At 43.1% G+C, this 11,626-nt stretch overlaps 1 protein-coding gene across 2 annotated transcripts in view; it reads left to right on the forward strand.

Moving 5' to 3' along the window:
• Window positions 1-1,743: 1,743 nt before the first annotated feature.
• Window positions 1,744-11,626, forward strand: part of HECW1 (HECT, C2 and WW domain containing E3 ubiquitin protein ligase 1) — a 166,061-nt gene continuing 156,178 nt past the window's right edge. For both annotated transcript variants that reach the window (XM_010137917.1, XM_010137918.1), the window contains exon 1: window positions 1,744-2,065. In XM_010137917.1, coding sequence (XP_010136219.1) covers window positions 1,777-2,065 — 289 coding nt within the window. In that variant the 5' untranslated portion in view covers window positions 1,744-1,776. The remainder of the gene's footprint in view (window positions 2,066-11,626) is intronic.

The raw sequence follows: 11,626 nt of genomic DNA on the forward strand, positions 1-11,626 counted from the left end.
CGAGACCCTAGTTTTTGATAAAGATGCATTTTCTGGTTATGGGAAATATTGGTCTTTATACTATGAAGTGAACTCTTTTCTCAAACCCTGAATAAATGTAACTGTTAGAAGCAGCAAAGACGTGATCAGATGCACAGCAAATGCAACACCATGTACTTTGTTCCCCCACATGCTTCCTCCTTCCTTCTATTCCTGTACCCTCCTTTTGCATTATTAGCTTCAGTCTTGCAAACATTCACTATAAGGTGTGGCATTCCCACTGCAGCTCTTTTTGCTTATAAACCCTCTTTAATGCAGTAAGCGAGGATTTGGGTCAATGGATTGTAATTGTTGTAGGGCAGTGTCTGCAAAGGGACAGCCTGTTCTAGAGGTACAGACATGCCAGTTGAATTTTTTGTCTCTGTACGGTTTTTGTGCAACAGAATCCTAAGACAAAATAATAGGTCTCTTAATTATCCCACAAAACCTGGTATTAATAAACAAAACGTTTTTCAGGACTTACTGTTCTTCTGTGCTACCATAGCCTTAATAAAGCCAGGGTTAAATTACCGCTCGGCTGGACAAAGGAGCTGTGATTTTTCTTCCACTTAATTTGTTTGAGTTCAAAAGGGTGATTTGACTTCTGATCATGTGAAAAGCATTTCATAGCACACTGGAAAGCTGTCTGGTTTCGTATCTAATGGACTTGACAGCATGGTTGGCAACAGGCAGGTAATGGAAGGCTAATGAATAATAAAAAGCTGAGTGATTGGAATAGCAGAGCTGTGGGGAGAGAAGAGGGAAAGCTGGGAAGGAGAATGGAAAAATCAAACAGCACAGAAGTAAGAAATAACCAGTATTTTGATCAGTATCAGAATGTGTCTTCACATCAAAGTTTAACCCAGTCAGTCTCCATCTGCCAAATCACAGGAGCTCTTAACATGCGCACAAGTATACAGCTCACTCCGCTTGCCTTGAGGAAGGAGGGTAGGTTGGAATTCAAGTATCTTTTCAGCTGCTAGGAAGACAGCTACTCTGCAGGAACCTTCTCAGTTCCCGTTAATTGTCCGTCACATTCCCACATTCCTGCCAGAGCGGGTGTGTGTAGCGTCTCACGGTCAGTAGCATTGGAAGGTATCAGCTGCGCCGAGTGATGCCGCAACCCTTAGTTTGTATTTCTGCTTTAGCGAAGACACCTCAGTTGTGGTAACAGGGACAGCTCCAGGGATCTCACTCTTCAGATCTCCAGCAGGGAGGAAGAGCTCTCCTTACTCATTGCTAACCAGTGTCTACAGATGGGATACGGACTCTGGGGTGACTGTGCTTTAAGAAAGATTCCTCTGCAAATGTAGCAAGCAGTACTGGGGAGAAGACTTAACTCTGGGTGTCAAAAGTGGTCAGATTATCTCCTGATGTTAAGAGAGTGACTCTCTAGCAGTTTGATAGTGGCAATGTGTGTGGCTGAGTGCATGCATTAACGAGGAGGAGGCCGGCGGCTGTTAATATCCTCACATGCTGCCAGTTGTGGCTGAGCTTGGTGGTGCAAGGCTTGCTCTTACACTTGTTTCCATGGTAAGAATTATGGAGTAGGAGTTGAGTTAGCACTATGTTTCCTGCCTCACCTTTTCATGCCTCTTTTTTTCAGTGCCAAATGGAAAAAGATCTGCTTTCTCATCCTGATGCACTACTTTTCCTGAGCTTTGACATCACTGGAAAATGAATAATACTGTAAATACTATCCTTTCCTTTTTCTCTTCACAGAATCTGTACCAAAACAGGTTCCTGGGCCTGGCAGCCATGGCGTCTCCATCTAGGAACTCACAAAATCGGCGCCGGTGCAAAGAGCCTCTCAGATACAGCTATAATCCTGACCAGTTCCATAACATGGACATCAGGAACAATTCCCATGAGACAGTCACCATTCCCAGGTCTACCAGTGACACCGACCTTGTCACTTCAGACAGCCGGTCGACCCTGATGGTCAGCAGCTCCTACTACTCCATCGGGCATTCGCAGGACCTAGTGATATACTGGGATATAAAGGAGGAAGTGGATGCGGGGGACTGGATCGGCATGTATCTCATAGGTGAGTCTCCTTTCCCCCTCCCCCTTAGGGATTCAGGCTGCTTTTTTTGGTTGTGAGCATTAGGGTAATGTGGGCTAATGGTAGTAATGAGCTGATACAGCTCCACTGAACGTAGTCTTTAAGTGAGTTTATATATTACACAATTTTTTTTTCTCCTGTATTGCTGGTTGAAGTCCCGGCTCTCACTTTTTCTTCAGCAGAGATATGAGATCACTTTCTGTTGATGGTTTCTTGAAATTCAAGATATTTTCATTTTAAAGCCGTTTCCATTTTGGGAAAATACCTTCTCTATAAAGACACATAATATTTCTAGGATTTCGTCTTGCGAGTCCTTGAGTAATCTGTCACAGATGAGAGGTTTTACAAGTCAGGGATATGAATCATTTAAAAACCTCCCGAAAGAGAATGCCTTTTTCTCTGTAGCCAAAGGAGGATATTTTGATAAGGACAATAATTATAGACTGAGGCAGTCTGGAGCTGTCTCAGAGCGTTTTACCTTTTTTTGTGTATTGGGAGGTGTATTCAGCCATGCACATTAGCATATTTTTGGCATCTCCATCTACTAAATCCAACCCCACATAAAAGTAATAAGAAATGGTTTCAATCCACTTTTATCCGATTATTTCACTTCAGTATAAAATTAGCATTTTTTTAACCTGGTTTGGCTCCTGTGGAAATAGTCCTGCTGTCTAGACTGAAGTCTGTATTAACTCTTTGCGCTCTGGTAAGTTTTGAACATGGTGGATCAGTTTCAGACACATTCCTCTAACGATTGGAGGTCTTAAAAACGTGAAGTTCTTAAAAGTTTCCTGAAAACTAGTGACTTGTTAAAGAAGACAGACTCCAGTTGGTGCCCCCACAAAGGGAAGTGTTGGTAGAATGTGACCTTTTAACTGTTTGGGTAAGTCTGTCTGACATGAAGCAGGTATGTAGTTCCAATAGCTACTGTTTTGTCTTGCCCAGACAGCAGACTAAAACCAGGTAAAGAGTATGTTGTTGCGAGGTGGGCTTTTGGGGTGATCACAGGGTGCATTGCAGGGAACTACAGAGTTACTTAAGTCTTTTAGTGGATACAGCTGGAAAGCTTGGCTTCGCATGCTGGGGATGTTGGGAACACAGATGCTTGCCACACAGGGGATGTGAAAACGTACTGGATGGGAGATCTGACCATGTAGAGCAACTCTGGTAGCACAGTGTCAGGAATTGGAAAAATGAGTTCAGGATGTTGGAGAGACTGAGAAAAGTGGAACCTGAGGGTGGCTGTTTAGGAGGGAAAGGAGTTGGGGGTACAGTAACACAGGCTGCAGTACTTGCTCCCTTCTCTGCTTTGAAAATAAAAATAGGCTTCTGAAATTTAAAATCTTTTAGGAAAAATCAGAGGCTAGATTTAACATAGATGCTCTGAAAGCAGTCTGGTTGGTTGGCCTTAACAGCATTACTTGTGTTTGCAGTTAAGCTTGTAGCTGAGTGTTTCACTGGAGCAGATGAGAAGACACAGCAGCTCCCAGTACCAGGCACTAGGAAGTACTCTAAGCCTGTTGTGCAGTAGGGCAGGCAGCTCCTGAAGGGTTCTATGGCCTCAGAGGGAAAGTGTGCCTTCCGCTGGTCTGAAGTCAACAGTGCATAGAGGTGTCTGACACTGAATGAACTTGTTCAGCCAGGTTTCATAGCTCAGACATTGTTTCAAGGGCTGTGAAGACATGTTCCAAATTTTCTGTTGATAGGTAACCTGAATACATAGATGTTTAACTGGGCAAAAGAAAAATCCACTCTGCTACTCCTGCTTAATTTACCGTATCAAACAGGATGTTGCTCCAGACACCCCAGTAAATCAGAGTGCAAATTGTGAAGTGTATCCTTGCCCCTGCTGGCGGAATGCCTGGTGTTAATGGCAATGGTCAATCGTTTGTTCCAAGGAACACTGCTGCCAAATGAAAAATGAGTAGTGTGTCCAGTCCCCAAGAAACCAAACGTTGACCCTTGCTGTCTTTGAAGGTGTTTTGACTCCAGCCTCACAGGATCGCAATCTAGATAAGTGAGGAGGTAGCAGAGAGCAGCATCCCTCATTCCTTTTTCCTCTTCCCTTCCCCTCTTCCCACTCCTCCCCTCCTAAAACCGAATGTAAGGTAAGCTTTGGTGTTTTGGTTCCCTCAGAGAAAGAACATGGGAGACCCTGAAGGTCACTTGGGTTTTGTTGTTTGTTTGATGTGGAAGACACTTGGAATCTAGGCAGGTCGCTGACACTGTGGCTATATCCACATTGACAATGTACAGGGAACCGGTAGGAATGGGTCTGTAGAAGCAAACATCAGCTGAATACATTTCGAGGACTTGGCTTTAGAACAGTCTCATCTAGCAGACTGAATGCCCTTGAGTTGCTGTAGTGTGTCTTTCAGTTTAGCTTCATCAGGACAGAATGGAGTTTGTGTGCCCGAAGATCACCATGCAGTGGTGGTGACAAAGTGGGGACAATCGGAAGGGTCGTGCTTCTGCCCTGAAATAAACCGCTGATGCATCCTGTACCCAGTGTTTGTGACCAATCCATAGGGGCAAGAGATCCAGACATCCCTAATGACTTAGATTTGTGTGTGCTTTTGCACAAATTTTATGAGCCCGTGCTCCTGTTTAGAGAGGGAAAGTTCCTGGCCTTGGGTATAAGACCTTCACAACGTGAACTGATATATGACTATGTTTTGAATTAGCAGCCAGACTGAAACAGGAGAACCAAAGCAACTATGAGCTTTTCCCAGTCTGCTCGATAGAGGATTAGAGTTGAAGCCTGTTATTACCACTTACATGGCAACACTGTTAACTACTGCATTGCTGCTGGTCGTTCTGGTGTTGGGCTCCGAGCCAGCTTGTGGGTACAGCCCAATCCTATTCGTGATTGTTTGGGCTGGTGGGATTCAAGCTGAAAGGTTTGAATGTAGCAATATTTAATATCGTGGTGAGTCATGAGAATGATGAGCAATTATTTGTATCTGTAGGGTGTCAGGCAGTGTGGTGTGGATTTTCTTTAAAAGTCAGTGTAGGAGCATTAAAGTTGATATTTGTTACTTGTCTTGTGGGAGCTCCTGGGTATCCCAGGAAGGGACTGGATGAGAGTAGAACATAAGGCAGTTCTCACCTGAAAGGAGTTTAATCGTTGCCGTTGTAGTGTCCTAGGAAATATCTCTAAGTAATCGTATGTGTGTTGGGTTTGAAATGCATAAAACTTAGTCTATTCTCAGCACCGCTGCAATCACTAAAATTTTGATGATACCAGATAAACTGCAGGCTTCAGAACAAAGATGTTCCAAGCCTGGGGAAATAGAAATGATATAAATAAAGATTATATACAAAAGAAAACGAGCAAAAATCATGTAGCTCGTATGTTTTGATACCATAGGGTGTTTTGGGATGCTCCTCAAAGGTTAAAGTAGCCTGAAAGAGTATGGAAATCCTGGCTGCTTGCTCCTCAGGTGAAGGAGCCGCAGCTCCTTTTGTCGCAAGGTGTCTGTTTTTCTTCAATCCAAATGCACATTCCGAAGGGTGACCAACAGGGAAGCAGTCTTTGCAGAAGCAGGTAAAGGCTGGATTTAGAATTGGTTAGTAGAGTTAGCTTTTGCTCCTGGTCTCAGGAAATGGACTAGGCAGCCACTCAATCTCTGATAAAATGGTGTAAAAAATGGTGGTCGGGTATCTCATGGCAAAAGCCAGTACTGAGTATATCCGTGCTGTAGCTGCATGGGAACACCGTACACACCTATGCAATTTTGATGAAGGGCCATAGAAAAGCTCCTTAGCCGAAGAGAGACTAGTAAATGCTGACTCTGTTAAAATGCAGACGTCATTACCTCAGTGCATTTTAAAATCAGCCGTGGTAAGATGACGAAAAATAGGGGAACTGGAAGAACAAGCCTCTCTGGGTGTTTAAGATGTGCTGTGCCTTCAGGAGTAGGAATTACATTGCATTCCGGCTAAGTTTGAACTCTAGAGGTGTTCTTTCCTCCCCTTGTGTGCACTATATATCAGCTCTGAGCTATGCAGAGGAAGCTCAAAATTCTGTAACAACCCACCTGAGATGTGCGTTCACCTTCCCTCGAGAAGTAGAGTTCACTAGAACCGTAGAGAACTATCAGCAGTTTTTCAGAAATGTAATCCACAATGAAAAATACACGGACACCCTCAAAAAGACTCCTCTGAGAATTTTGAACATAACACAGCGCTGTTGCTATTAAAAATCTCTAGAATTTGAGCTTTCTTTGCAGAAAAGCTGTGTGTAGAGACAATGCACCATGGGGAAAACAAGATATGAATAATGAAGACTGTGTTTGTATATTTTTTTAAAAAAGAATGCTCGTTTAGTGGCTACTGCGAGACAGATGGAGTATTTGCAGTTATTAATCTCAAAGTTTTCTCTCTCTCTCTGTTATCTTATTTACTGTTACCATTTGCTACAGTATGAAGTCTCTTAGGTAAATTAATACGGACTGCTGGCAGCTACCTGTAGATAAAGAGCTATCTTATAATTACTGCAGTAGCATTTTAGCTGCTACTAGATTTCACTTCTGTCATCATCTCCGTATCTGATGTAGAGTAGCTAATGAGAAATGTTTAAACCAGACATTTGAAAGAGTCGTTTGCTCCAGTGTCTGTGCGCGCTGATGCTGGCAATTTATCAGGGCTAACGTTATACTCTTCTTACCCATGTGCAGTGGGCTTTTTTTCTTCCAGCTTTTCTTCATGGAAAAGCAAAACATTATTAAAGGCTATTCATTAAAATTTTCTTCATACACAAATCTTATAGGGTCCAATTTCCTGTCCGTATTTGGCTTTTGACAGAGTAGTTCCTCTAAAATTTATATAAGTAGGAATGTCTTGACCTCATGTAATTTTAAAACAGCATGTTTTCCTCCTATGTTTCAGCCTTTGATGCTATTTCTCTCCCAAAAAGGCAGTTCACCATAATCTGACAAACCTAATTTTAAAGCTATTGGTTAACAGAGATTTAAACATTGGTGTCAACACTTTCCAGGTTGATTTTAGGCTTAGATTTTAGGCCTTGTGTTGCCATATTGCTCCCAGGGACAAGTGGAAAAATCTACATTTTTCCTGCCACAAGTCTTGGATCAGAACTAGTTTGTAGAGCTGTTTTGCCAAACGTCCAATGCATATGAGGAGAAGTTGTTGCACGTTGCCAGCAGAGATGGGAAATGTTAGAAACAATGATGGGTATATAAGACTAGGAGTTGTGGATTCATGCACTACAGCTCTAACCCCCAAATTATGCACTCTGCCTACTGGGGTGCTTGCTCCACCTCTCTGCTTCAGATACATCCATCTGTAAAACAAAGCTCTTTGCAGTGTGCCTGCTTAGAGTGTTGATGTTTGCATTCGTCATGTCGTGGGATTACCCATCTTCCCAGGCCTTCTACGGCCTTTGGAAGAGAACCCTGCTCTGGTCTTAAGGCTCCTCCTCAGCAGGTCATCTTGTAGCTGGGTCTCTCACCAGGTTGGGGATGGTGGCGGTGGCTGGCTGCGATCATCTCAGCAAGGTAAGTTTTGTTTGAACCTGCAATTCTGCTCTCTCTGTAAAACTTCAGTAGAGGTGCTCAGTGGCCAGAGAGCTTTCACTAAGCACAGCACTATCTATTTCAGGAACAAGAAGTGTCAGAGGAGGGTGTTAGGTGTCGTAGGCCTTGGCAGATGTATTAGTGCAGCGATTCAACCTGGCATGCCTTCACCTGGCTGCTCTGGGATCCAGTGAGAGTGACTTCTCTTTATCAGGCTGAGTCACTTTTTGCCTTTCCCAGTTCTGTGTGTGGTGGACCACTTCAGCCAGACCAAACCAGGACATGCCATTTCCAGACCTACCAAACATGGCACGAACATGGTTAGCTTTAGTTTCTGTTTCACCCCCTTACAAGTGCCTGTGCTCAGCACTTAAATGTGAAGATCTCTGACTGCTCCCAACCCATATGGCTTCGCATCCATTCTCATTCTCCTTTTCAGTGCTTCCAAGGTTCACCTCTGTCACGTGTCTGATGTTCATGGCATTAGCAGCAATGTACCAAAAAGCTTCTGTGGAGGGGTTGGTGTGGTGGTGGTGTGCTTTATGTTTTTTTAGGGAAGTCGTGGTAAAGTATCTTGTAGGTGTCTGGTTCTTCTCCTTAAATATCTTTATATATGTGGTAGAGGAGTTTGTTGTGTGCCAAGACGTTCCCGTTTCAATTTCGTATTTCTCTGTAAAATAACAGCTATGGTATTATGAACCTCTTTCTAGGTGAACAACTGGAAAAGAGTTTTCTGCTTCAGCTGTCATCCTGAATATCAGGAGAGAGAAATAATGCAGACAGGCAGTATAGCAGGCTCATGCCTTCCCAGTGATCTCCAGGGTCCTTATGCCCATAGATAAAACTGCCTCTGTGATGTAAAAGGAGGGCCTGTATCGCTATAAAGCCCAGATCATGATCATGAAGCCCTTAATGATCATCCACAAAAGCATTTCTGAAGAAATCAGCTGGTGGGTGATATTGGTGTCCAAAAGCCAGGTTTTGGCCTCAGTTCTGCAAAAGAAGCGTAATCCGTGCAGCACATTCAGGCCATTGGCTGGGTAGAATCAATCACAACACAAGCAGTGGGCAGCACAAACATGAAGTTCCTGGCAGGCTAAGGCTTAAAGCAGGAAGATTTGTTCTGTAGATGCTGTCACACTAGCCACGTGGATTTTGAAGGTTCAGCATATGTTTTTCTTCTCTTAGGTTTCTAAACCAAACTAAATCATTCCCACTCCTTAGTGTTTATAACAGTTAATCATGCTGTTCATAACATCTCAATGTTCCCATGCTGCCCTTGACGACTACTGTAACGACTGTGTGTGTGCATTTAGCTTTTGTAATCTTTCTCATCCATTGATCTCTCCAGCCATAAAGACATTTTTTCTTCACTGAAGATCTCCCACTTTGTAATAACCTTGTAGCTGAATACCATTTTTCGGATAAAGTCTCTGCAGATTCTCAAGGGATTCTTTGCACCGTGGTGCTTCAGTGCACACACCTGAGTTATGTTTGGGGTTTTTTGCTGTGTATCAGATCACAAACTCCTGTCTAACTTATTTCTGCTCTTATGTCTTTCAACATTGCTATAAGCCCATTTTTCAAATACTACAAATTATTTCCCCCCTATTTAATGAACTCTTTTAACCTGGAGAAGTGTCATCCCTGTTCACATTTCAGATCCTCCTGTGTCCCTTTATATCATGTCTTTATACTGCCTTGTGCCTGCAGCATCTCTTTATTTTAATAGCAGATTTCACTGTTTTCTCCTAATCCTCATTTTCTGAACTGTGCTGTAATCAGTGGGGAGGCTTCCAATGACTGCAAAAACTTTGGAACTGTTGTTAAATTAAAAACAAGGCAACAAAACTCTTCCACGTTGCGTCTCATCACAGACTGCCTGTCTTCAGTTTTTCAGTATGCACTGAGGCAGTTGTGATCATCTTTGTTTGGGTTCCTCCCTCCCATCTTCAGTTCAGTGTGCAAGCTGGATGTCATTAATTGTGGAGAAGTTTGTGCATTGCGTAGCTGAGCTGTAGCTGTTGCTGTGCTAAAACCCGGATGTGGTCCATCTGCTGCAGTGGTGGGAGTAGATCTGGAAGTGCAGGGGCTTTAAAGCAGAAGTCTGTAGCTGGGACAGGCAGAGCTGAAGTAGCAGAGAGAGCTGTGTGGATACTCTCACGTACGCAGAACAAATGACATCAATATTACTAGATAGATGCCCATCCCACTGCAACCCACCCGCTGTGTGTTTTTTAACTCCCACAAGCTGTTATTGCTGAGCCTCAGCTTAGCTCTTGGCTTTCCTCATTCTGTCTACCTTTACAGAGGAAGATCTGTGATTACTGGAGAGAAATAGATGGGTACTGGGTTGTGCTGGAGCACAGATCCCAAACACCCCAAAGATACTACAGAAGAGTAGGGCCCATTGTCATCAGCTCTGCTTTTAGTCAGAGGCTCCAGTGTTGCAGGGAAGGAGGGAAGTCCCTCAAGTGGCAGAGCTCAGACTCTCAGTTAGCTCAAGTGCAAGGAGGGCGGGACACTGAGGAAGGGCTGGATCCACAGTTCACACAGAGCCTTCTGAAAACCCAGAGGCATATCAGCCCCAAGATTTAATAGGGTCTCTGTAACTGGCAGATTTGTTTCCCTTTTTATTAGATTGATATTGGTGTTGTGAAGTGATTCCTCCCGGTAGTAATTTGGAGGCTGCTGAAGTAAGGTAAAAGATAATGTCATATATGGTTCCGACAGTGAGCTAGATGTTCAAAGGTGAAAGTGTTTTGTTGAAAGTTGTAACTCCTTTATTTTGGGAGTGCATGTCAGGTATTCTTTGGATCTTACATGTAATTCTTTCTGCCTCAGATGAGGTTCAGGTTTCAAACCTGCCATGTGTACCTTTCTGTGTGCCTGAGCGGTTTTACTTAGGACAGTGTCTTCTGCCCTCAGCGACCATGAATTGTTGCAACTTTGCCAGCTCTATCCCTGTCTTATTACAGTTTATGCTCTTTTAATCTCCCTACTTTCCTTTGGTCTTTCTCTTGCCGTGCCTTCCTGTCACTGCTATTCCCCTCTCATTGTTCACATTTTCTCTCCCTCCCAATTTACTTTTCTATAACTGGGTAGGGGGTTAATTTTTAGGGGATTAAAATGGAGCCGCTCATGTACTTGAAACAAAGCACATGCATAGCTCTTAGATCAAAGACTCTTAAGCACTAATGAAGGATTAACCCCTTGTTTTCTAGAACAAGCAGCTCCCTAAGAAGCTATAGAAGGGGTGCTACTCTAAACTGCCGTATGTTCATTGTCTGCAGCAGAAATTGGCAAAATAATTCACAGTGAAGTTTCGATCCACATTAGAGCTGGATCTGTAGCTGCTGAAGTCAGTGGAAATGTTCCTATCAACTCCTATAATGATAGCCATTATCTGTGATTTTTCTTTTTCTTTTTTTTTTTTTAACTGCGGTATCTTTGTACATAAGAAATTGGCATCTGCGTCTTCTGCGTACATTTCTCGTTATTAGCTCCACTCCTGCCGAACAACGCCCACTCGTACAGTTCTTTGGAAGCATGGTTTCCAGAGGCTCGGCTTTGCAATGCTAAAGGGTTGCAAAAGGGAACACCGGCATGGGCTGGTACAACTCACCACAAGCTGCACTAGAGGCTGTTGTCATATCTTTGTGGTGTTTTTCAAGTGATAAATTGGGTGGTAAGAGAAGAAACATCAGAAATGGGAAGCTTATCCATGGCTTACACTTGTATTATCTTGCAAAATATTTTTACTGGTATTCTGTGCTTTACAATCTCCCTTTCCTGCAGCTTTCCATGTAAATTGCAAAACATATCAGCAGAGCTCAGCCTTTTTGTACAGAAAATAATTTTAAAAAATATTTTCCTAACTGTCTTCATGTGTCATCATAGTGCAGACATACATATTGGCCAAAAGCACTTTTAAATTTCAAGCTAAAGCAAATTTGTTCAGCTAAAGACTGTAAGTCGTTTTGTAATTTCAGGAGAACGGCATTCC

This window comes from Buceros rhinoceros, unplaced genomic scaffold (assembly GCF_000710305.1).
Source record: "Buceros rhinoceros silvestris isolate BGI_N320 unplaced genomic scaffold, ASM71030v1 scaffold3756, whole genome shotgun sequence".
NCBI classification, from domain to species: domain Eukaryota; kingdom Metazoa; phylum Chordata; class Aves; order Bucerotiformes; family Bucerotidae; genus Buceros; species Buceros rhinoceros.